This window comes from Piliocolobus tephrosceles, chromosome 7 (assembly GCF_002776525.5).
Source record: "Piliocolobus tephrosceles isolate RC106 chromosome 7, ASM277652v3, whole genome shotgun sequence".
Lineage (NCBI taxonomy): Eukaryota > Metazoa > Chordata > Mammalia > Primates > Cercopithecidae > Piliocolobus > Piliocolobus tephrosceles.
Genome location: NC_045440.1, coordinates 103256927 through 103283226, shown reverse-complemented (window position 1 = coordinate 103283226; position 26300 = coordinate 103256927). Strand labels below are relative to the sequence as shown.

Below are 26300 nucleotides of genomic sequence, written 5' to 3'. Positions count from 1 at the left end.
TTTATTTATTTATTTATTTATTTATTTATTTATTTATTTATTTATTTATTTTGAGACGGAGTCTTGCTCTGTGACCCAGGCTGGAGTGCAGTGGCCAGATCTCAGCTCACCGCAAGCTCCGCCTGCCTGGTTTACGCCATTCTCCTGCCTCAGCCTCCCGAGTAGCTGGGACTACAGGCGCCCGCCACCTCGCCCGGCTAGTTTTTTGTATTTTTTTTTAGTAGAGACGGGGTTTCACCGTGTTAGCCAGGATGATCTCGATCTCCTGACCTCGTGATCCGCCCGTCTCGGCCTCCCAAAGTGCTGGGATTACAGGCTTGAGCCACCGCGCCCGGCCCACAATATGGTTTTAAAATAGAGTCATTTTCATGTAGAAAAAGAGCTGTAGAAGAAGTAATGTTGTATTTTGTAGAAGAAATTAGAGGACACTATATTAATAGAAATATCTTCTAGGGACAGTGACGACTAGGAGAGTTGTTTTTGTTTTTTGTTTTTTTTCCATAGTAAGTCATAAAATCTTTGTCTCTATAAATCTTCCTGTTCATTTAACTATCTGTGTAATCTTCACAACATCCTAGTTATGTTTCCTTTTTTCTTGCAAATATAGTTTATTTTGCCTTCTATCTTTATCTTTTTTCCCCTTTAATGCTAGAAATTTGTCTATTTTTGGCTTTGTTGATCTTCTCTCTTTTTTATTATGCTCTATATCCTTCCCTCTTTCTTTTAGTTTATTCTACTTTTTATGTTCAGCTTATCGAGCCTTTATTATTTGCTAAAACTAGTATTTTAGACAATAAATTTTCCTGTAAGTGCCATTTGAGCGGCATCCTACAATGTTTAATGCATAACATTTGCTTTTAAGTATTAACTTTTATTATGATTTTTTGGACCAGTGGATTAGTAATTTAGAAGTGTGTTTTAAAATTTTTAAACATAGGCAATTTTGTGAATTCTCTTCTTTAATAAAATATCTAACTGAATTGTATTGTGCTCAGAGGATACAGTCTATATGATACTAATTCACTGAAATGTACTGAGGCTAGCTTAATGGCCTAGCAAGTGGTTGGATTTTATAAATGTTCCTGTGTGCTTGAGAAAAATATGTATTCTCCAGTTGTCAGATACTGTGTTCTGTAAATGTTCACCTCATCACACATACTATAGTTTTCAATTTTTCTGTATTTTTTTCTTATCTGCTTAGAGGGTTAAAGTATTCCACCATCGATGACAGATTTGTCAGTTTCTCCTTGTAGAGCTATCAGTTTTTCTTTCATATGTTTTGAGGATCTTAAATTTAGAATTGTCTTAACCTCCAAATGTACTGAATCTTTTGTCTTCAGGCAGTAACTCTGTTTTTAAATAGAATTAAAGTGTTTCTTGTATAATATAATGTAAATATAATTACTTAAGTTTTTTGTCAAATGTTTGCTTAGTATATATTTTTCCATTTGTTGACTCTTTCTGTGCCCTGAAGTTTCAGGTGTGTCTCATAAAAAACAGAATATTAACTGTGATTTATTGAATGCCATCTGACAGTTTTTATCTTTCAATGGGAGAGTTTACATTATCTATATTGATGCTGATTATTATGTTGGGATTTTTATTTGTATCTTCTTCTTATGTGCTTTCTACTTGCCCAACTTTGGTTTTTCATTTCTGACATTCTAATTTTCATTTATTTGGAAGTTATGTGTTCCATATCTGTTATTTTAGTGGCTACTCTAGCAGTGTTAACATATGTACTTAACAAAAGTCTGAAGTTAATATCTTTTTCTTCTTCAACAATATAAGAAAGTTAGAACATTTTATGTCAAATTATCTGGTCCCGTTATTTATATACTATTATTTTCCTGTGTCTTATTTTTGGCCTATTTTCTCATCACAATTTAGACATCAGTATTATTAATTTAAACATAATATTTGTTTAGACTGACTCATATATTTACCAATGTCTTCCTAGTGATTATTTCTTGGGATACTTCGGGCTGCCTGGATTTAGGACTTGGCATTTTTCAATAATTGTGGAATAATTCTCAGATATTCTCTCTTCAAATATTGCCTCCTCCTCGTTCTGTGTATTACCTCCCTCAAGCTTTAATTAAGCAATTTTTAGACTTTCTGTCTCTATTCTCCACGAATCTTAACCTTTCATTTGTAGTATTTCCTTGTCTCTTTGGATTACATTCTGGATTTCATTGGATCTTTCTTTTAATTCACTATCACTCAAGCTGGGCCTGCTTGAGTTTGTTTTTTCTCATTTGTAGTTCTACATGGTTCCTATTAAAGTCTTGTTCCCTGCTCATATTTTGAAGATGCTTTTTTACTTTTTAAATAATTATTTTATATTTTATATTTGCTAGTCTGTCCATTGCTTCTGCTGTTGTGTGAATTGTGAATTTTGTCTGTGAGTGTCTCATTTCACTTGGAACCTGATCTGTGGAAGAGCTTTGAGTTGAAACTGATTTCATCCCAAGAGATTGTGCTTTTACTTTTGCCTTTGCCTGTCATCTGGCAACACTGTCTACCTGGAGCAAGACTCTCCAGACTGAATTTTTTGTTCATCACATATTTGAGACCCAAACTTCCAAGTGCTGGCTCATGATTGCAAAATCTTGGAGCATTGTTTTTTGGTTTGGGTTTTGTGTTTGTTTGTTTGTTTGTTTTCCTCTTTACCCATTAGTAAGATAAAGACAGTTAAGTTGATAAATTGCCTTGTCTGTTTCTACATGAGCATGAGGAGGACTGTTGCTTTAAAAATATATTTTGAAATATAGATTCATAAAGAATTACAAAAAATATCTGGAGAAGTCCTGTGTGCACTTTACCCAGTTTCTCTCAATAGAAACGTCTTGTATAACTATAGTACAATATCAAGACCAGGAAGTTGACATCAGTACAATCAATACACAGTTGTATTCAGATTCTGCCAGTTTTACATGCACTTATTTGTGTTAATGTATATAGTGCTCTGTGTAATTTTTTCACATGTAGATTCATGTAACCACCATCACAATCAAGATACAGAACTGTCCTATCACCACAGAGCTCCCTAGAAGTGCTCTTTCTAATTCACCCTTTCACTGCTGGTGACCCATGGTAATCTCAGCTTTATGTGAATTGTCTTCTATTAAACAGATTGATCATTTGCGTGAACCCTGAGCTTCCTCTCCTCCTGTGCAGTTAACAGAGCAGAAAATCAGTGTCTGCAGGATTTAGCAGAAAACTGTAGAGTAAAAGTCAGCTTTGGCAGGTGCTTATTTATCATGGTTCCTGGTTTCACATTATTTGGAAGACATTCCAGTTTCTGTTATTCTGTTATTGGTGTTGGCTCCAGGATGTGTCTGAAAAAATACTTTAAATTTTTTTTAAAGCAATTTGGTTATTAGAGCTAGGAGTTTCATTCAGAGTTTCTAATATGCCATATTCAGAAATAGGTGATAGTAGGAATGTTAAGGAACATTTATCTGTATCATTTTCTTTGCAGTTCATTCATAGAGAAGTGGATTTGGTTTTATCTTGATACTTGTGCATTTGTGATTAGTTGGTGATTTAAATATGCTGTTCATTCAAAATCATATAAGATAATATACTTCCATAATAGTCATAAAACTTATAAGGTACTTTATGAATAGTTTTTCAATTACACATATATTTTATTTATCTTTATAATAGTCCTTATACCAAAATAACTAAAGCACAGGGAAGTTAAATAATTTCTGCAAGCTCATGATCATTGGAAAGTCTCAGGCTAAAACTCACATAAATCAGCTGCTTATCCTACTTTCCCCAGCTGAGATTTGAAAGGTTTTGCAATTAACTTTTAAGTTGGATTTATATCCTCAAATATTATAAATTACTCTGAATTTTTTCAAATCAAATATGTCACATATATGTCAATATATCAAATATATAATTTAATTTTAAAAGCAAGCAATAAGAAAAAATATAGAAGTACTAATCCTGATCCCTAAAAGTTTTTTTTTTTTTGTTTTGTTTTGTTTTGAGACAGAGTCTAGCTCTGTCGCCCAGGCTAGAGTGCAGTGGCGTGATCTCGGCTCACTGCAAGCTCCGCCTCCTGGGTTCACGCCATTCTTCTGCCTCAGCCTCCCGAGTAGCTGGGACTACAGGCGCCCGTGACCACGCCCAGCTAATTTTTTGTATTTTTAGTAGAGACGGGGTTTCCCTGTGGTCTTGATCTCCTGACCTCGTGATCCGCCCGCCTCGGCCTCCCAAAGTGCTGGGATTATAGGCGTGAGCCACCGTGCCCGGCCGCCTAAAAGTTTTAAATTTGAAAATTACCATTTTTGGAAGTATCTGGCTATCACTCAAAATAGAAAGTATTTTTACATAGGGAAGAATAACGTGCAGGAAATCATGTTTTTTTCCGACAAATGATGACAGGAGAAATATAGCTTAATTTAAGACCCCCCCCCAAAAAAAATGGGAAATTTCAAGCCTGAATTCAATGAAAAACTTGGATGAAACTCGGTGTTTTTGTAATTGTAATCTTGTACTTATACAGTTTTTCAATGTGTCAAGGGAAATAGGAAAATGGTTGTTTACATTGGGATTAGGTTGATTTGTCTTTTAATTCAGCACTAATTTTGTTTTCGTTTTTTTTTCCTTCAAAAGTATTCTTAAAGTATTTTAGTTCACCTTAAAAATATGTTTAGGGAGTTTATTTAAAATGTAGAGAGCATTGGCTGTTTTAAAATAAGTAAAAGTAATGTTTATATGGGGAGTAATAATCTAGAGAAATAGGCCATTAACTGCCTCAGATATTTGCTGACGATCAGAATTTATGTGGCCCTGATTCAAAAGCTTAGTGTTTTAAAGACTATGTGCTCTTATTGCTATGTACAGATATGTTCTCCACCTGAGATTTGTAAAGATTTATGTCAGTTCACATCAGTGAATTGAAACAGCATTTACCTATTGCTAGATAGTATAGATAGTTCCTGACTTCAAGAAACGTGTGGCATATTTGGGAGACTGATAAGTCAATGTGGTATTATTGTATTTACAAGTATAGAGAGACCCTAAGAACACAGATTTGGGAATGAGGGAGTTTGGAGGAAGGGTGATCAGGAAAGGCTTCATAAAAAAAGTGATAGCTGAGCTGGGCCTTTTAAGAATTAACAGAATTGGGGGAGTGGAGCAAGATGGCCGAATAGGAACAGCTCCAGTCTACAACTCTCAGCGCGAGCGACACAGAAGACCGGTGATTTCTGCATTTTCAACTGAGGTACTGGGGTTATCTCACCAGGGAGTGCCAGACAATCGGTGCTGGTCAGCTGCTGCAGCCTGACCAGCGAGAGCTGAAGCAGGGCGAGGCATCGCCTCACCTGGGAAGCGCAAGGGGGAAGGGAATCCCTTTTCCTAGCCAGGGGAACTGAGACACACAACACCTGGAAAATCGGGTAACTCCCACCCCAATACTGCGCTTTAAGCAAACGGGCACACCAGGAGATTATATTACACACCTGGCCGGGAAGGTCCCACGGCCACAGAGCCTCCCTGATTGCTAGCACAGCAGTCTGCAATCTAACCGCAAGGCAGCAGCGAGGCTGGGGGAGGGCTCCCACCATTGCTGCGGCTTAAGTAGGTAAACAAAGCCACTGGGAAGCTTGAACTGGGTGGAGCTCACAGCAGCTCAAGGAAACCTGCCTGTCTCTGTAGACTCCACCTCTGGGGACAGGGCACAGCTAAACAACAACAAAAAAAGTAGAAGAAACCTCTGCAGACGGAAACGACTGTGACAGCTTTGAAGAGAGCAATGGATCTCCCCACACGGAGGTTGAGATCTGAGAAGGGGCAGTCTGCCTGCTCAAGTGGGTCCCTGACCCCTGAGTAGCCTAACTGGGAGACATCCCCCACTAGGGGCAGTCCAACACCCCACACCTCACAGGGTGGAGTACACCCCTGAGAGGAAGCTTCCAAAGTAAGAATCAGACAGGTACACTCACTGTTCAGCATTATTCTATCTTCTGCAACCTCTGCTGCTGATACCCAGGCAAACAGGGTCTGGAGTGGACCTCAAGCAATCTCCAACAGACCTGAAGCTGAGGGTCCTGACTATTAGAAGGAAAACTATCAAACAGGAAGGACACCTATACCAAAACCCCATCAGTACGTCACCATCATCAAAGACCAGAGGCAGATAAAACCACAAAGATGGGAAAAAAGCAGGGCAGAAAAGCTAGAAATTCAAAAAATCTCCCCCTGCAAAGGAGCGCAGCTCATCGCCAGCAACGGATCGAAGCTGATCAGAAAATGACTTTGACGAGATGAGAGAAGAAGGCTTCAGTCCATCAAACTTCTCAGAGCTAAAGGAGGAATTACGTACCCAGTGCAAAGAAACTAAAAATCTTGAAAAAAGAGTGGAAGAATTGACAGCTAGAATAATTAATGCAGAAAAGGTCATAAACGAAACGACAGAGATGAAAACCATGACACGAGAAATACGTGACAAATACACAAGCTTCAGTAACCGACTCGATCAACTGGAAGAAAGAGTATCAGCGATGGAGGATCAAATGAATGAAATGAAGCGAGAAGAAAAACCAAAAGAAAAAAGAAGAAAAAGAAATGAACAAAGCCTGCAAGAAGTATGGGATTATGTAAAAAGACCAAATCTACGTCTGATTGGGGTGCCTGAAAGTGAGGGGGAAAATGGAACCAAATTGGAAAACACTCTTCAGGATATCATCCAGGAGAACTTCCCCAACCTAGTAGGGCAGGCCAACATTCAAATTCAGGAAATACAGAGAACGCCACAAAGATACTCCTCCAGAAGAGCAACTCCAAGACACATAATTGCCAGATTCACCAAAGTTGAAATGAAGGAAAAAATGTTAAGGGCAGCCAGAGAGAAAGGTCGTATTACCCTAAAAGGGAAGCCCATCAGACTAACAGCAGATCTCTCGGCAGAAACTCTACAAGCCACAAGAGAGTAGGGGCCAATATTCAACATTCTTAAAGAAAAGAATTTTCAACCCAGAATTTCATATCCAGCCAAACCAAGTTTCATAAGTGAAGGAGAAATAAAATCCCTTAAAGACAAGCAAATGCTTAGAGATTTTGTCACCACCAGGCCTGCCTTACAAGAGACCCTGAAGGAAGCCCTAAACATGGAAAGGAACAACAGGTACCAGCCATTGCAAAAACATGCCAAAATGTAAAGACCATCGAGGCTAGGAAGAAACTGCATCAACTAACGAGCAAAATAACCAGTTAATATCATAATGGCAGGATCAAGTTCACACATAACAATATTAACCTTAAATGTAAATGGACTAAATGCTCCAATTAAAAGACACAGACTGGCAAACTGGATAAAGAGTCAAGACCCATCAGTCTGCTGTCTTCAGGAGACCCATCTCACATGCAGAGACATACATAGGCTCAAAATAAAGGGATGGAGGAAGATGTACCAAGCAAATGGAGAACAAAAAAAAGCAGGGGTTGCAATCCTAGTCTCTGATAAAACAGACTTTAAACCATCAAAGATCAAAAGAGACAAAGAAGGCCATTACATAATGGTAAAGGAATCAATTCAACAGGAAGAGCTAACTATCCTAAATATATATGCACCCAATACAATACAGGAGCACCCAGATTCATAAAGCAAGTCCTTAGAGACTTACAAAGAGACTTAGACTCCCATATAATAATAATGGGAGACTTCAACACTGCACTGTCAACATTAGACAGATCAACGAGACAGAAAATTAACAAGGATATCCAGGAATTGAACTCATCTCTGCACCAAGCGGACCTAATAGACATCTATAGAACTCTCCACCCCAAATCAACAGAATATACATTTTTCTCAGCACCACATCGCACTTATTCCAAAATTGACCACATAATTGGAAGTAAAGCAGTCCTCAGCAAATGTAAAAGAACAGAAATTATAACAAACTGTCTCTCAGACCACAGTGCAATCAAACGAGAACTCAGGGCTAAAAAACTCAATCAAAACCACTCAACTACATGGAAACTGAACAACCTGCTCCTGAATGACTACTGGGTACATAACGAAATGAAGGCAGAAATAAAGATATTCTTTGAAACCAATGAGAACAAAGATACAACATACCAGAATCTCTGGGACACATTTAAAGCAGTGTGTAGAGTGAAATTTATAGCACTAAATGCCCACAAGAGAAAGCTGGAAAGATCTAAAATTGACACTCTAACATCACAATTAAAAGAACTAGAGAGGCAAGAGCAAACACATTCAAAAGCTAGCAGAAGGCAAGAAATAACTAAGATCAGAACAGAACTGAAGGAGATAGAGACACAAAAAACCCTCCAAAAAATCAATGAATCCAGGAGCTGGTTTTTTCAAAAGATCAACAAAATTGACAGACCGCTAGCAAGACTAATAAAGAAGAAAAGAGAGAAGAATCAAATAGACGCAATAAAAAATGATAAAGGGGATATCACCACCGACCCCACAGAAATACAAAATTCTCTACCATCAGAGAATACTATAAACACCTCTACGCAAATCAACTAGAAAATCTAGAAGAAATGGATAATTTCCTGGACACTTACACTCTCCCAAGACTAAACCAGGAAGAAGTTGAATCCCTAAATAGACCAATAGCAGGCTCTGAAATTGAGGCAATAATTAATAGCCTACCAACCAAAAAAAGTCCAGGACCAGATAGATTCACAGCTAAATTCTACCAGAGGTACAAGGAGGAGCTGGTACCATTCCTTCTGAAACTATTCCAATCAATAGAAAAAGAGGAAATCCTCCCTAACTCATTTTATGAAGTCAACATCATCCTGATACCAAAGCCTGGCAGAGACACAACAATAAGAGAGAATTTTAGACCAATATCCCTGATGAACATCGATGCAAAAATCCTCAATAAAATACTGGCAAAACGGATTCAGCAGCACATCAAAAAGCTTATCCACCATGATCAAGTGGGCTTCATCCCTTGCATGCAAGGCTGGTTCAGCATTCGCAAATCAGTAAACGTAATCCAGCATATAAACAGAACCAAAGACAGGAACCACATGATTATCTGAATAGATGCAGAAAAGGCTTTTGACAAAATTCAACAGCCCTTCATGCTAAAAACGCTCAATAAATTTGGTATTGATGGAACGTACCTCAAAATAATAAGAGCTATTTATGACAAACCCACAGCCAATATCATACTGAATGGGCAAAAACTAGAAAAATTCCCTTTGAAAACTGGCACAAGACAGGGATGCCCTCTCTCACCACTCCTATTAAACCTAGTGTTGGAAGGTCTGGCTAGGGCAATCAGGCAAGAGAAAGAAATAAAGAGTATTCAGTTAGGAAAAGAAGACGTCAAATTGTCCCTGTTTGCAGATGACATGATTGTATATTTAGAAAACCCCATTGTCTCAGCCCAAAATCTCCTTAAGCTGATAAGCAACTTCAGCAAAGTCTCAGGATACAAAATTAATGTGCAAAAATCACAAGCATTCTTATACACCAGTAACAGACAAACAGAGAGCCAAATCAGGAATGAACTTCCATTCACAATTGCTTCAAAGAGAATAAAATACCTAGGAATCCAACTTACAAGGGATGTAAAGGACCTCTTCAAGGAAAACTACAAACCACTGCTCAGTGAAATAAAAGAGGATACAAACAAATGGAAGAACATACCATGCTCATGGATAGGAAGAATCAATATCATGAAAATGGCCATACTGCCCAAGGTTATTTATAGATTCAATGCCATCCCCATCAAGCTACCAATGAGTTTCCTCACAGAATTGGAAAAAACTGCTTTAAAGTTCATATGGAACCAAAAAAGAGCCCGCATTGCCAAGACAATCCTAAGTCAAAAGAACAAAGCTGGAGGCATCACGCTACCTGACTTCAAACTATACTACAAGGCTACAGTAACCAAAACAGCATGGTACTGGTACCAAAACAGAGATATAGACCAATGGAACAGAACAGAGTCCTCAGAAATAATACTACACATCCACTGCCATCTGATCTTTGACAAACCTGACAGAAACAAGAAATGGGGAAAGGATTCCCTATTTAATAAATGGTGCTGGGAAAATTGGCTAGCTGTAAGTAGAAAGCTGAAACTGGATCCTTTCCTTACTCCTTATATGAAAATTAATTCAAGATGGATTAGAGACTTAAATGTTAGACCTAATACCATAAAAACCCTAGAAGAAAACCTAGGTAGTACCATTCAGGACATAGGCATGGGCAAGGACTTCATGTCTAAAACACCAAAAGCAACAGCAACAAAAGCCAAAATTGACCAATGGGATCTCATTAAACTAAAGAGCTTCTGCACAGCAAAAGAAACTACCATCAGAGTGAACAGGCAACCTACAGAATGGGAGAAAATTTTTGCAATCTACTCATCTGACAAAGTGCTGATATCCAGAACCTACAAAGAACTCAAACAAATTTACAAGAAAAAAACAAACAACCCCATCAAAAAGTGGGCAAAGGATTTGAACAGACATTTCTCAAAAGAAGACATTCATACAGCCAACAGACACATGAAAAAATGCTCATCATCGCTCGCCATCAGAGAAATGCAAATCAAAACCACAATGAGATACCATCTCACACCAGTTAGAATGGCAATCATTAAAAAGTCAGGAAACAACAGGTGCTGGAGAGGATGTGGAGAAATAGGAACACTTTTACACTGTTGATGAGATTGTAAACTAGTTCAACTATTATGGAAAACAGTATGGCAATTCCTCAAGGATCTAGAACTAGATGTACCATATGACCCAGCCATCCCACTACTGGGTATATACCCAAAGGATTATAAATCATGCTGCTTTAAAGACACATGCACACGTATGTTTATTACGGCACTATTCACAGTAGCAAAGACTTGGAATCAACGCAAATGTCCATCAGTGACAGACTGGATTAAGAAAATGTGGCACATATACACCATGGAATACTATGCAGCCATAAAAAAGGATGAGTTTGCGTCCTTTGTAGGGACATGGATGCAGCTGGAAACCATCATTCTTAGCAAACTATCACAAGAAGAGAAAACCAAACACCGCATGTTCTCACTCATAGGTGGGAACTGAACAATGAGCTCACTTGGACTCGGGAAGGGGAACATCACACACCGGGGCCTATCATGGGGAGGGGGGAGGGGGGAGGGATTGCATTGGGAGTTATACCTGATATAAATGACGAGTTGATGGGTGCAGCACACCAACATGGCACAAGTATACATATGTAACAAACCTGCACGTTATGCACATGTACCCTAGAACTTAAAGTATAATTATAAAAAAAAAAAGAATTAACAGAATTACACCAATATTTAAATGAAACTAGAACATTCTTCTACAGAGAGACTCTCAAAATGCCTCTCCTTCCAACCCCCACTGTCATTCATTCCTTTTCTCTTTAAGGCAAATTGAAAGGATTAATGGCTCACTTATGAGCCCTGTTTCTAATGCAGTTCTTGAGTTTGTGTAAAATTTTAGGTCACCATTCCTGTAATTTTTCTAAGTTAAAAAGGAGAAAAAACAGATCCAGCTCCTACCTCAGGAATCATGAGAATTATCCTCATTTTCTCTGGCTCCTGCTATGGCTTGTTGATCAGTGGCTATTCCCCTTTCCCCTGTTCATAACTCCCTGTGACGTCTCAGTACCTGAGCTGCTTGCTTATTCCACTCATGTCTGCTCCTTGCTTCTCTCTTCACTTGAATTAATTAATGTCAGCCCTCACCTTGCCTGGCCCAGTCTTGAGCAGCTGGCCCAGACACCTGCTCTCTTGAGTCTGAGTAGTCATTCACTGTCCATCATCATTTAACCAGCCTCTGGGAGTGCTTATTCTGACCCCCACACCTTCTTAGTCAACCAAAGCATAAACCGAATCAGATTTCGCCTTTTTCTGTACTTTTCACACTAGGACCCAACACTCCCCCCATCACCTCCGAATAATAAGTTTAATTAGCGTTCAGCTGATGTAATTAACTTAATTGTATTTTTTCTAATGTCTGTAATTGAAACTTTTAAAAATATTTCTACTAGTAAGGCTATTTTTATTCTCTTTGTTATTTCAGCTTTTCTGCTGATAAAAACTTTTATGGGGACCAAATACTATTTTTCTTTTGATCATCTACTTTAAAACTTTTCTGAACCAACAAAACTTAACATAAGAAAAAGGTCCCAAATTCAGGCACACTGAAGTTTTCTCTGGCTCTCAAACTTTGTGCTTCCCACCCTACCTTACTGCCTTTCTATTTTACTCTAAAACCTTCATGAAAATCTTTATCTATTTACTTCCTTTGATTTAGCTTTACAGATTATTTTATTCATTTACTTAGCAGTGGACCCAGTAGGATCAACGTTGTATGTTCCAATTGTATATGAGGCAGTAAACCTCACTGTTATTCTACATCAGAAACCTTGTCATTTCTCAACAACTACATTTGGGTTATATAAAGAATGAAGAGCAAGGGTTGAGGGGGTGAAATAGATTAAGAAGGCTCCATTACCTTTCCTAACAAGAAATCAAAGTTCAGAGGAAAGTAGATGATTAGCAAGGGAAAGAGTTTTGAGTAAACAAACAAACAATCCCTGTATTTGTGTTGTAGTTTTGTCCCATACTGGTTTTGTAACTTTAGCTGTCTTTCAAACTCTCTGAATTATTTTTTCATTGGTAAAAATGGACATAAAATAGAACCTCAGAGCATCTCAGGGATTGAAATCATGTATGTGAAAGTACTTAGAAAAAGAGTAACATGCCAGGAATAACGTAAGAAGTCATTCTAGTGTAGATTACTCTAAGTGATAAGTTTTGGATATGTTTTCAAGTCATAATATGAGCTAACTTTCTGAAACCTTTTTCATAGATGTGCCCCAGTTTATTCAGCAGTAATCCACAGTGAAAAAAATGGTATTGACAATATGTTAGTGAACAAAATAAACATGGAATGGTTATTTTATCTGTTTTCTTGTTTTTGTTTTTGTTTTTTTCACTGCCTTTACAGGAGAGCCTTGAACTTAGGAATTCTTCGAGATCCTGGATCAGAAATCGAAGACAGACAATACCAAATAGACCTGCAGTCTATCAATATAGGTACTGCACAGTGGGATCAACTAAAACCAGAGAAGGAAAGTGTCTCAGGAGGGGTGCTAACAGAGACTGAAAGGAATTCTCAAAATCCAGCCCTAGAGTGGAATATGGCCAGCAGGTAGGAAATGATTGAGAAATTTTCTACTCTTTCTAATACTTCATTGCCAGAACAGTTGGTGATATAATCTTTAGCATGTCCAACCAACCTAAGTATTTTGGTATTGCTTCTGCTTTTCATTACAAACATAAAAAATATTTTGTAATTGTAGCTGATGATTTTGCATGGAAACCTGCTGGTCCTACCAGTGTCACACTGAAATTATTACAAATTTAGGATTATGTTAACATTAAAAAAAGCTTACTATTTGTTGAAAGAATCTACTTCAGGCTAAAGGGTACACATTTTCTCTTAAAATGTGTTGTATTTGGGGTCAATTGTTTGGTTGAAGTTTAGCCTCTCCTTTTTGCTTATAATAACAAGAAAAAATTAATGAATACTCTGCAAAGTTATGTTTAAGTTAGAGTGTGGGGGAAAAACAAGAGTTTCTGGCTCTAGGGTTTTTTCCATCCACTTTAAATAAAAGTAACTTTGTTCATAGATAATTTTTTAAATTTATTTTTATTTCAACAGTTTTTGGGGTACAGGTAGTTTTGGGGTACATGGACAAGTTATTTAGGGGTGATTTCTGGGATTTTGGTACACCCATCACCTGAGTAGTATACACTCAGCCCAATAGGTAGTCTTTTATCCCTCACTCCCCTTCCTCACCACCCCCACCCCCGAATCCCCAAAGTCTATTATATCATTCTTACGACTTTGCATTCTCATAGCTTAGCTCCTACTTATAAGTGAGAATATATGATACTTGGTTTTCCATTCCTGAGTTACCTCTCTTAGAATAATGGCCACCAGTTCCATCCAAGTTGCTGCAAAAGACATTATTTCATTCCTTTTTATGGCTGAGTAGTAGACCATGGTGTATATATACCACATTTTCTTTATCCACTCATTGGTTGATGGGCACTTAGATAGTTTACATCTCTTTGCAGTTGCAAATTGTGCTGCTATAAACATGTGTGTGCATGTGTCTTTTTCATATAATGATTTCTTTTCCTTTGGTTTTCTGTTCTTGCAATAGTTTGCTGAGAATGATGGTTTCCAGCTTCTTCCATGTCCCTACAAAGGACATGAACTCATCCTTTTTTATGGCTGCATAGTATTCCATGGTGTGTATGTGCCACATTTTCTTAATCCAGTCTGTCACTGATGGACATTTGGGTTGGTTCTGAGTCTTTGTGATTGTGGATAGTGTCGCAGTAAACATACGAGGGCATGTGTCTTTATAGCAGCATGATTTATAATCCTTTGGGTATGTACCCAGTAATGGGATGGCTGGGACAAATGGTATTTCTAGTTCTAGATCCTTGAGGAATCGCCACACTGTCTTCCACAATGGTTGAACTAGTTTACACTCCCACCCATAGTGTAAAAGTGTTCCTATTTCTCCACATCCTCTCCAGCACCTGTTGTTTCCTGACTTTTTAATGATTGCCATTCTAACTGGTGTGAGATGGTATCTCATTGTGGTTTTGATTTGCATTTATCTGATGGTCAGTGATGATGAGCATTTTTTCATGTGTCTGTTGACTGCATAAATGTCTTCTTTTGAGAAGTGTCTGTTCATATCCTTTGCCCACTTTTTGATAGAGTTATTTGATTTTTTCTTGTAAATTTGTTTCTGTTCTTTGTACATCTGGATATTAGCCCTTTGTCAGATGGGTAGATTGCAAAAATTTTCTTCCATTCTGTAGGTTGCCTGTTCTCTCTGATGGTAGTTTCTTTTGCTGTGCAGAAGCTCTTTAGCTTAATTAGATCCCATTTGTCAATGTTGGCTTGTTTTGCCATTGCTTTTGGTGTTTTAGACATGAAGTCCTTGCCCATGCCTATGTCCTGAATGGTACTGCCTAGGTTTTCTTCTAGGGATTTTATGGTTTTAGGTCTAACATATAAGTCTTTAATACATCTTGAATTAATCTTTGTATAAGGTATAAGGAAGGGATCCAGTTTGAGCTTTCTACAGTTTTCCCAACACCATTTATTAAATAGGGAATCCTTTCTCCATTTCTTGTTTTTGTCAGGTTTGTCAAAGATCAGATGGTTTTAGATGTGTGGTGTTATTTCTGAGGGCTCTGTTCTGTTCCATTGGTCTATATCTCTGTTTTGGTACCAGTAGCATGCTGTTTTGGTTACTGTAGCCTTGTAGTATAGTTTGAAGTCAGGTAGCGTGATGCCTCCAGCTTTTTTCTTTTTGCTTAAGATTGTCTTGGCATTGTGGGCTCTCTTTTGGTTCCATATGAACTTTAAAGTAGTTTTTTCCAATTCTGTGAAGAAAGTCATTGGTAACTTGATGGGGATGGCATTGAATCTATAAATTACTTTGGGCAGTATGGCCATTTTCACAATAGTGATTCTTCCTATCCATGAGCATGGAATGTTCTTTCATTTGTTCGTGTCCTCTTTTATTTCGTTGAACAGTGGTTTGTAGTTCTCTTTGAAGATGTCCTTCACATCCCTTCTAAGTTGGATTCCTAGGTATTTTATTCTCTTTGTAGCAATTGTGAATGGGAATTAACTCATGATTTGGCTCTCTGTTATTGGTGTATAGGAATGCTTGTGATTTTTGCACATTGATTTTGTATCCTGAGACTTTTGCTGAAGTTGCTTATCAGCTTAAGGAGATTTTGGGCTGAGATGATGGGGTTTTCTAAATATGCAATCATGGTAGACATCATGTTTTCTAGGAAACCTTCCCTGAGCCTGTCACAAGACCAAGTTAAGTTCCATTTGTGTGTGCTCTTATCACATCACTTAACATATTTTATTCTAATTACTTATATAACTACCTCTGGGTCCGGAGGACAGAGATCATTGCCATCATGTTCATTGATTTATCCCTAGAACATAGCACTGCCATGTATAAAATGTATTATTTTAGTCCTTCACTGACAAGTGATTGAATGTGCCCCTGAGAAGGGGTATAAATTTGGGTGAAGAAGCACACACAGCCAGCCAAGGTAAATTTCAAGAGAGGAATGTAATTATGCAATCATCAGCAGGCAACTTACATGGCAGCTGGGAAGTGAATATTTTCATCATAAAGGAGGATCTTGGCACACCACAGCATCAACTACACTAATCATAAACTCCAAATAACACATGATAGTAGCCAGCTTCAAGTCTTTCTATTCTTTGTCTTTACACAGTTTTCAGATTTAAGAGGTGCGAGCTTATAAAAGTCACAAGTTATTGAGTCTTAAAAATCACAAATTCTGTCATAACAAAGAACATGAGCCTTATTTTCCTAGGAAATTTTATGGCCACCTAGCCTTAGTGGTATCTCTCCTATTTGTTCTTTAATTTATTTAACTTATGGCTTGTGTATGTGTTTTAGTAATTTTTGGAGATAAATTCACATAACATAAAATTAACCATTTAAGGTGAACTTTTAGTGGCATTTAGTGCATTTACAATATTGAGCAACTACCACCTCTGTCTAGTTCCAAAACATTTTCTTCACCCCAAAGTAAAACCCCGTGCCAGGTAGCCACTTTGTCTCTATCCTTCTCCCTCCTTCCAGCCCCTAGCAGCCACCAATTTGACTCTAAATTCACCAATCTGGATTTATCCTGTCTGTATGAATTTATGTATTCTGGATATTTTATATAAATAGAATCATATTATATGTGACCTTTTATATCTGGCCTCTTTCAGTTAGCATACTGTTTTGTATATTCATCCAAACTGTAGCATATATCAGTACTTCATTCTCTTTATAGCCAAATAATATTCCACTGTGTGTATATAAGTGATCACTGATTTATAATGGGTCAACTTAAGATTTTTCAACTTTATGATGATGCAAAAATAATAGTGCAATCAGTAGAAACTGTACTTTGTGTACCTGTATAGCCCTTCTGGTTTTCACTTTCAGTACGGTATTCAATAATTACATGAGATAGTCAGTGTTTTAGTACAAGCTAGGCTTTGTGGTAGATGATTTTGCCCAACTGAGGCCAATGTAGTGTTCTGAGCACATTTTAGATAGGCTAGGCTAAGCTATGATGTTTGATTGGTTAAGTGTATTAAATACATTCTCAACTTATGATACATTCAACTTACAATGAGTTTATCAGGATATAACCCCATTATGAGTTGAGGATCATCTGTACACTACAATTTGTCTATCCATTTATCCATTGATGGACATTTGAGCTGTTTCTGCTTTTTGGCTACTGTGTATAATGTTGCTATAGATATTGCTGTACAAGTACCTGTTTGAGTACCTGTTTTCACATATTTGGGTATACACCTAGTAGTAGAATTACAGGGTCATATGGCAATTTTATGTTCAACTTTTTGAGAAACTGCCAAATTATTTCAAACATAAAATGGCTGTACCATTTTATATTCCCACCAGCAATGTTTGAGGGTTCGTTTCTCAACATTCTTACTAATACTTACTTTTCTTTGCTTTTTTATTTGTTTCGTAAGCTAACACATCATTCTACTGGGTGTGAGGTGGTACATCCTGTGGTTTTCACTTACATCGCTGTAATCATTAATGACCTCAAGTAGCTTTTTGTGTGCTTGTTGTCTGTGTATTTTCTTTGGAGAAAAGCTTGTCTTTTGCCCCCCCTACCCCCACCCCCACCCCATGCTTTTTTGAGACAGAGACTTGTTCTGTCACCCAGGTTAGAGTGCAGTGGCATGATCTCAGCCCATTGTAACCTCTGCCTCTTGGATTCAATCCATTCTCCTGCCTCAGCCTCCCAAGTACCTGGGATGACATGCACCTGCCACTGTGCCCTACTAATTATTGTGTTTTTAGTAGAGGTGGGTTTCATCAGGTTGGCCAGGCTGGCCTCGAACTTCTAACCTCAAGTGATCCAGCAGCCTTGGCCTCCCAATGTGCTGGGATTACCAGTGTGACCCACTGCACCCGGCCTTTTGGCTATTTTTTAATCGAGTTCCTTGACTTCTTGTTGATGAGTTGTAAGAGTTCTTCATTTATTCCAGATGCTGTACCCTTATCAGATATATGATTTAGAAAATTTTTTTAATAATGGAAATTTTTTGTTGATGGTATTATGTCTGGAATTGGTGGGTTCCTGGTCTCGCTGACTTCAAGAATGAAGCTGCAGAACCTCATGGTGAGTGTTACAGTTCTTAAAGATGGTGTGTCTGGAGTTTATTCCTTCTTCCCGGCGGGTTCATGGTCTCGCTGGCTTCAGGAGTGAAGCTGCAGACGTTCCCAGTGAGTGTTACAGCTTATAAAGGCAGCATGGGCTCAAACAGCGAGCAGGAGCAAGATTTATTGCAAAGAGGGAAAGAACAAAGCTTCCACAGTGTCAAAGGGCACCCTAGCAGGTTGCTACTGGCAGGCACCGGTAGCCCGTTTTTATTTCCTTATCTGGCCCCACCCACATCCCACTGATTGGGCCATTTTACAGAGAGCTGATTGGTCTACTTTACAGAGAGCTGATTGGACTGTTTTGACAGGGTGCTGATTGGTGCATTTACAATCCTCTAGCTAAACAGAAAAGTTATCCAAGTCCCCATTAGGTTAGCTAGATACAGAGTACAGATTGGTGTATTTACAAACCCTGAGCTAGACACAGCATGCTGATTGGTGCGTTTACAATCCCTTAGCTAGACTTTAAAGCTTCTCCAAGTCCCCACTAGGTTAGCTAGATACTAAGTAATCAGAGTACTGATTGGTGTACTTGCAAACCCTGGGCTAGAGTGCTGATTGGTGTGTCTACAATCCCTCAGTCTGACATAAAAGCTCTCCAAGTCCCCACCAGACTCAGGAGCCCAGCCAGCTTCAGCCAGTGGATCTCGCCCCCGGGGGGCATGGCGGAGCTGCCCACCAGTCCAGCCGCATGCATCCGCACTCCTCAGCCCCTGGGCAGTCCATGGGACCAAGCGCCACGGAGCAGGGGCGGCGCTCGTCAGGGAGGCTCCGGCTGCGCGGGAGCCCACTGCCATGGGGGGGAGTTCAGGCATGGTGGGCTGCAGGCCCCGAACCCTGCCCCATGGGGAGGCAGCTGAGGCCCAGGCGAGAACTTGAGCGCAGCCCCCGCGCGCCGGCACTGCCGGGGAACAGGCGCACCCACCGCAGTTGCTGGCCCGGGTGTTAAGCCCCTCACTGCCCTGGGCCAGCAGCGCCGGCCGCTGGCTGCAAGTGTGGGGCCGCCAGGCCAGTGCCTGCCGGAACTCGTGCTGGCCTGGATGCGGGCCACTGCGCAGCACCAGTTCCCGAGGACACCTCTCCCTCCACACCTCCCCACAAGCAGAGGGAGCCGACTCTGGCCTCAGCCAACCCGGAGAGGGGCTCCTACAGTGCAGTGGCGGGCTGAAGGGCTCCTCAAGCGCTGCCACAGTGGATGCCAAGGCTGAAGAGGTGCCGAGAGCCAGGGCTGCTAGCACATTGTCACCTCTCAGTATGAGGTAAAGGTCCAACTTCATTTTTTAACATATGGGTTTCCGGTTCTGTCATCATTTACTGAAGATACTAGGCTTTCCCCATTGAATGATCCTGTCACCCTCATCAAAAATTTACAAAGACTTTTGATGGCTGTGTGTGGTCAAAAATTAACAGACTTTCGATGGCTCATACTTGTAATCCCAACACTTTGAGAGGCCAAAGCGGGAGGATTGCTTGAAACCAGGAGTTTAAGACCAGCCTAGGCAACATAGTGAGACCTTGTCTCAACAACAAAATTTTTTTAGTTAGCAGGGCATGGTGGCATGCACCTATGGCCCTAGCTTATCTTGAGGCTGAAGCAGGAGGATCACTTAAGCCCAGGAGTTCAAGGCTGCATTGAGCTATGATCATGTCACTTCACCTCCATCCTCATCAACAGAACAAAACCCTGTCTCAGATAAATAAATAAGTAATAAAAAATAAAGACTTTTGAATGTCTAGTGTATGCCATTGAAGGTCTTTTCCACTGGAGAAACAAAATGAAATAATTTCTAATATTATTCTACTATATGTCCTGTAAGAAGTTCAGCATCCAGTCAAAGAAACAGACTTGCTATTTAACTATTATAGTGTGGAGAATGCTATAATAGACAAATATAGCATACTTAGGCTTACAGAAGAAACAAATCCAAATCAAAATAAATATATGCCACATACATAGGAGATCTTAGGCACAGGCACGTAAGCAAAAAGATAAATTAATGCAAAGTTGACATAGGTACAAAATAGTCATTCATTTCTCTTTTTAAAAGAAAAAAAAAAAGAAATGAATGATTGACTCTATGGGCGGGGTTTCAGAGAAGGTTTCAGAGAGTGCATGGCTTCTGAACTTGTTTCCACAGAGTTTGGGTGCCTGCAGAGTAGTGGGAGCATTCTGAACAGGGAAGCAGTAGATCCAGAGGCCAGAAGTATGAATGTGTGGCATGTTTTACCCGGCACATAATGTCATGCTTGGCACATAACAGATACCAAATAAAGGCTAAATTAATTAATGACAGAGTGATGATTAAGTAGAGCCAACTAATCAAGAGACTGAATGTGAATGTTTATGAGAGATATTCATTCAATTAAAAACATAAAATTTTAGATCTGTTGTAGCATAGTTCTGATGATTAATCTTGACAGACATATAAATAGGACCTTAATATAATTCTGTTTCTGAATAGGTATTGTAGATGAAATTCCAAAGATACAGTGAGAAATAATGTGTTTACTTCCCTGACCAATATTAAACGGCAACCTTTAATGATGATTTTCATTCATTCCTCTGGGTACATTACTCAAATTTTGTCTGTAATTGTGATGTGCTTCTATGTGTATGTTGCAGGGAGTGGGGAGTAGGGAAGTTAAGTATAGAGAATCATCAGATTTTAAAACTTGAAGATCTTCTGTTCCTAAAACTTTGATTTTTTTTCATCCAAAGGAATATATCACAGTTTAATTAAGGCAGCAGAACCAATAGAGTATTACAGAATAAGAGATTCATTTTAGGTATAAAATCTTACCCAGTTGTGGAAAAAGCTGACAAGTAAGGGTCCGGAAGAGGGAGTTGAAGGATCAAAGTCACAACCAACCCTCCTGAAGCACTTGACCTGGTTAAAAACTTGGGAGCTTTCAAGGGAACCTCGGAAACATCCAGCAGCACATCCAGCTGGTGGACTGAAACCACCAGAAGGCTGGTAGACATTAATGGAAGGCTGTGGCCTCTGCATCTGGGGTAAGGCCAGGAGGCTGCAGTTGCTGTTGTTCAGCAGGGCCAAGGGTCAGGAAGAAGAAGTGGTCACAGAGCCAGGAAAAGTGAGAACAAGCTAGAATCTGCCAGCACCTTTCCATTGGTCTTTCACTGCATTTAATACATGAAGACTTGCAGAGAATATTGGCTACTATTTCCCTCCATCTTCCAAATCTTGTTAAGGTTCCTCTTTTGCAAAATTCTAAACTCTGAATTATTCTTAGGAAGTGGTTATAAAACAAAAACTACTACAGTAAACTAAATGTGAAGTGGTTCTTTGCCTTGTCCAGTGTCACAAAAAATAGAGCTATGTGTAGAATCTTGGTTTCCTTCCTCTTACTAGTCAACTACTTTTCTTCTGCTCAAGGCTCAGACCTTGTAGGCTTGTGCTAAAGTCCGTTATTAGCTAATCACTTTCTTTTTCTTTTTCTCTTAGCAACCATTTTTGCTACATCTGGGTTTATTTTATAATCTGAGGAAATGTACTGATGTCCACCATGTGTAGTTTGCACATTCAAGTGGCTTGCTGCTTTATATGGCCACTAGTGCTTTAGGGGGAGGTGGAAAGTTTATCTTATAATTACCTGAAAGTACCACTAAGTCTTAATTCTCCAAGTTAATATTGATATACTTTTCTTTTGTGTAATATTTAAAGATATAATTCTAATCGACTTTGCAAAAGTACACTTAAAGGTAAATAATTTTGTTTTTATCATAATACTTTTATCTGTTCGTATCTCTGACTTGATTTTGTTAGGTAATTTATCTTTTAAACCTCATTGTCAGAGAAATAGTTACAGCATATTTGTTTGTTAAAATATTTTTATATACACATAACAAATGTAATACTCTGTGGGCTTTTTTTACACACATAGAATTTTAAAATTGTTGTTACTATGTTTACTTAGCAAGCTGACTTGGAATCTGACATGACATATTCCTAAAATTCATCGGTCTTATACTTCTCAGAACTGGTAACATTGAATATGGGGAACTATGGCTATGTGTAGGCATTAAAATCCCTAAACCATATATTTCTAGCTTTATTTTTGAGAGATTGAGACTATTCTCTGTGTCCTTAGATCTCTTTTATTTTTATTTTTTAGACTATTTCCCAAATGTTCGCACTGCACAGGACCCCCACCATAGTTTGATTAGTGATTAATCAAACATGAGATTTTTTCCAGAATTGCACCTGAAATTATCGATAGGAATATAGAAGGAAAAAAGTTTTCTTTGTTTTGAATTTTCAACCTGAAAAACATCACTTTTATCTTACTAATTTGTGAGGACGTCAAGTTAAGACCTAAGCAAAATTACAGAAGTTAGTCTAATTTTCATACTTTGTAGGTTAATGCCTATATTGACCTAAACCTACTTGAATGATGTGATTTTATAATTTCCTTAAACCTTACCATGCCTTTACATGAAAAATGTGAATTTTTCTTCTTGCTTAAAAAGTTCCTGGAAAGTGGGTGTGAAGGCTAAACGATTCATGATACAACAGGAGGGAGCAGTTGGTTTTTCATTCTTAGCAGCCAGCAGATATCTTCTTCCTTACATGTTGTCTGAGAGTATCCTGTGGCAATATAAAAAGATGGTGTAGATATAAGAGAACAGAGATCCTGTCTTGCTTGGTCTTACTCTTTTTTATATCTTAGTGTAGTTACTGACTGATACAGTAGGCACTAAAAAATAAGAAAATGTTTAAATTGTATATAATCATCATGGTAGCATATATTTTCAATTACTTTACAGTCATCTTACAGCTAAGATGGACGGATAATGCCTTGATTCATTGAAACCCAACTGACCAAAGCCCGTAAATAGCCAGTTTCTCTCCTATGGTGTTTTCTTTTTTCTGTTTTTGTTTGTTTGTTTGTTTGTTTGCTTTGAGGTGGAGTCTCACTCTGTCACCCAGGTTGGAGTGCAGTAGTACAGTCTCGGCTTACTGCAACCTCTGCCTCCTGGGTTCAATCAATTCTCCTTCCTCTCAGCCTCCTGAGTAGCTGGAATTACAGGCCTGTACCCCCATGCCCAGCTGATTTTTGTATTTTTAGTAGAGATAGGGTTTCACCATGTTGGCCAGGCTAGTCTTGAACTCCTGACCTCAGGTGATCCATTGGCCTTGGCCTCCCAAAGTGCTGAGAGGCCACCGTGCCCAGCCATGGTGTTTTCTTTTTAAGAGTAGGGGCCAAACAGGATTATATCAAGAATGTATTTTAAAAGCATATGTACAACATTTACCTTTTATACATTATCCTGTATAATTCTGTGAGCACTGTAACTGGTACAACAGTACATACTATTAAAGTTTACTGGTTTATTTATGAATGACAGGGTCTCACTGTGTCACTTATAGTTTACTATGTCGTTATCATAGTTCACTGTAACCTCCAACTTCTGGGCTCTTAACTATGCTCCCTCCTCATCCTCCCAAAGCACTGGATTATAGGCATGAGCCACTGTGCCCAGCCATATTATTGAAGCTTTAAAAATGAAATTTTGAAAATCTCCTGACTTTCTCTTCCTTAGTGGATTCCTATGTAAATCTTCAACACACAATTTCTAATGTTCTTTTCTCTGAGAAACTTTCAGCAATACCTCTAGTGTCTCCCTTTTCCATGAAGTTGTTGTTTTTTTTTTTTTTTTGTGATGCTTTTCCTTTGAAAAGGTCTAACAAGTAAAATTAGATGACCAGGAGTTTCAGGTTATAGATATAAACAACTGGAATCAAAGCTATTATCCATTGGACATCTCAGTAAGATTGAATTAAGTTAATATTTTAATTTAGTATGCTCATAAAACTGTCTTCTAAATATTGTAATAAATGGACATAGCACTTGTGATCTCCATTACAAATATATTAACCTTTGTTTTATTCTTTTGTTTTGGCAGGAAAGTTTATGTTGCTGTTGTTGTTTTTTTTTTTAAGAATGAGAATATTTTATTTTAATATTATTTAATTTTGCCAAACTAAATTTATACTGATATTTTCTTTAAATGTACCTTAAGAACCATCCTCATTTCAAGCTGTAGTTCTTGTAGCATTGTGCACAAGATGCTTTATATGTCTTTATAGATTAATTCTTTCTGTATATTCAGCACCTTGAGATAAAAGATTAGGTCTCCTATTGAGTATTTCCACACTTCCTTGTACTTTCCTTATTACTCTACTTATCATACTTTATGATTACTTTGTTTAGTTATCTTTCCTGCTAAACTGAATTCTGAACATTCAGAAACAGCATTATGTACCCATTTTGCCATTGTTGTCTCAGCACCAGCAAAGACCTGGCACCATAGGGAGCCCTCAATCCATGTTTCTCAATTTCAGAGTGATAAATGCTATGCAAATAATATAACTGGGTTACATAATAAGAGTAATTGGGAAATTTCCTTAGATTGGAGCTCAGGGAAGACCCCTTCTAATACCTGAATGAGAAAAATGAGCTATCCATTCAAACACCCCTAGAGTGTTTCTGCTGAGAGTGTTTCAGGAAGAGCAAAGACACTGGAGTAGGGACAAGTTGAGTACGTTTAGGGGATCATGCCTGTCTGGGAGGAAAGAAGTAATAGCAGATGAGTTTTAGGGAGAGAAGGGCTAAATAATGAATGGTTTCGTAAGTCAGAGGGAGTTTGAATTTTATTTTAATTGCATTTGAAAGCCATTGGATAGTGCTCCTGTTGAAAAAAAATGTCTCTAAATGGATATATACCAATAACTATTTCTTTTTTTCCTTTTTTTGTTTTTATTTTGAGATGGAGTCTTGCTCTGTCACCCAGGCTGGAGTGCAGTGGTGCAATCTTGGCTTACTGCAGCCTCTGCCTCCCGGGTTCAAGCGATTCTCTTGCCTCAGCCTCCGAAGTAGCTGGGACTACAGGCCCACGCCACCACGCCCGGCTAATTTTTGTATTTTTTTGTAGAGATGGGGTTTTTCCATGTTGGTCAGACTAATCTTGAACTCCAGACCTCAGGTGATCCACCCACCTCGGCCTCTCAAAGTGCTAGTATTACAGGCGTGAGTCACCGTGCCTGGCCAACTATTTCATTTTTTAAGTTCCTATAGGATTTAAATTATTTATCTTTATGCCTCCCATTAATAGAAACAGAAGAATATCTAGGAATAGGTTTATGTAACACATAGTTTTCCAGGTAGCAGATTATTTATAATAAGTGTTTGTGAATATTACTGTTTTCATATTTAGGAATAACTACTGTAAGAGATGGTCTCAGGTGATTACCACAAGTTTTAAGTATCTTCTGCTCTAGTGTCGTCCATCTAAAGTTCAGCCACAATGCCATACTAAGAAAATCTTTATGTTGCATAAGAATTGCTCTGTGCACCAGGCTGGGCAACGTAGCGAAACCCCCTCCCTACAAAACATACAAAAATTAGCCGGATGTGGAGTCACACACTTGTAGCCCCAGCTACTTAGGAGGCTGAGGTACTGGGATGACTTGAGACCAGGAGGCAGAGGTTGCAGTGAGCCAAGATCATGCCACTCCACTCTAGCCTGGGCGACAGAGGGAGACCCTTTCTCACACACAGAAGGAAGGAAAAAAAAAAAAAAAAAGAAAGAATTGCTGTGTGCACACATACCATCTAGCATTTCTTATTCTGATTTTTTTGGTGGAATATCTTGGGAACCTTGGTACCACTTTTCCTACTTCTGGTCTTTCATAATATGCAGTTTTTGAAGTGTGGTTCCTAAACTCCTTTCATATTTCCCACAAAGGCATACCAAAATGTATGACAGATGGGCAGAAGAACCTTAGTGTAAATATTCTGAGTCCAAGAAAGATGACCACAGCTTTTCTGACACATGTGTTTTCTTGAGTGCATGTGGCATACACCTGTGCCTTCTTGCTTAGTGAAAATTTCAGAGAACTATACTTTTTTTTTTGTTTACAATCTATACCTCCCAAAG

General features: G+C 38.6%; 1 protein-coding gene across 1 annotated transcript in view; it reads left to right on the top strand.

The window, feature by feature from the left end:
* Positions 1-26300, top strand: part of LOC113224949 (vacuolar protein sorting-associated protein 13B-like) — a 753925-nt gene that overhangs the window by 423092 nt on the left and 304533 nt on the right. Inside the window, exon 20 of the mRNA XM_026454950.2 lies at positions 13003-13206. Coding sequence (XP_026310735.2) covers positions 13003-13206 — 204 coding nt within the window. The remainder of the gene's footprint in view (positions 1-13002; positions 13207-26300) is intronic.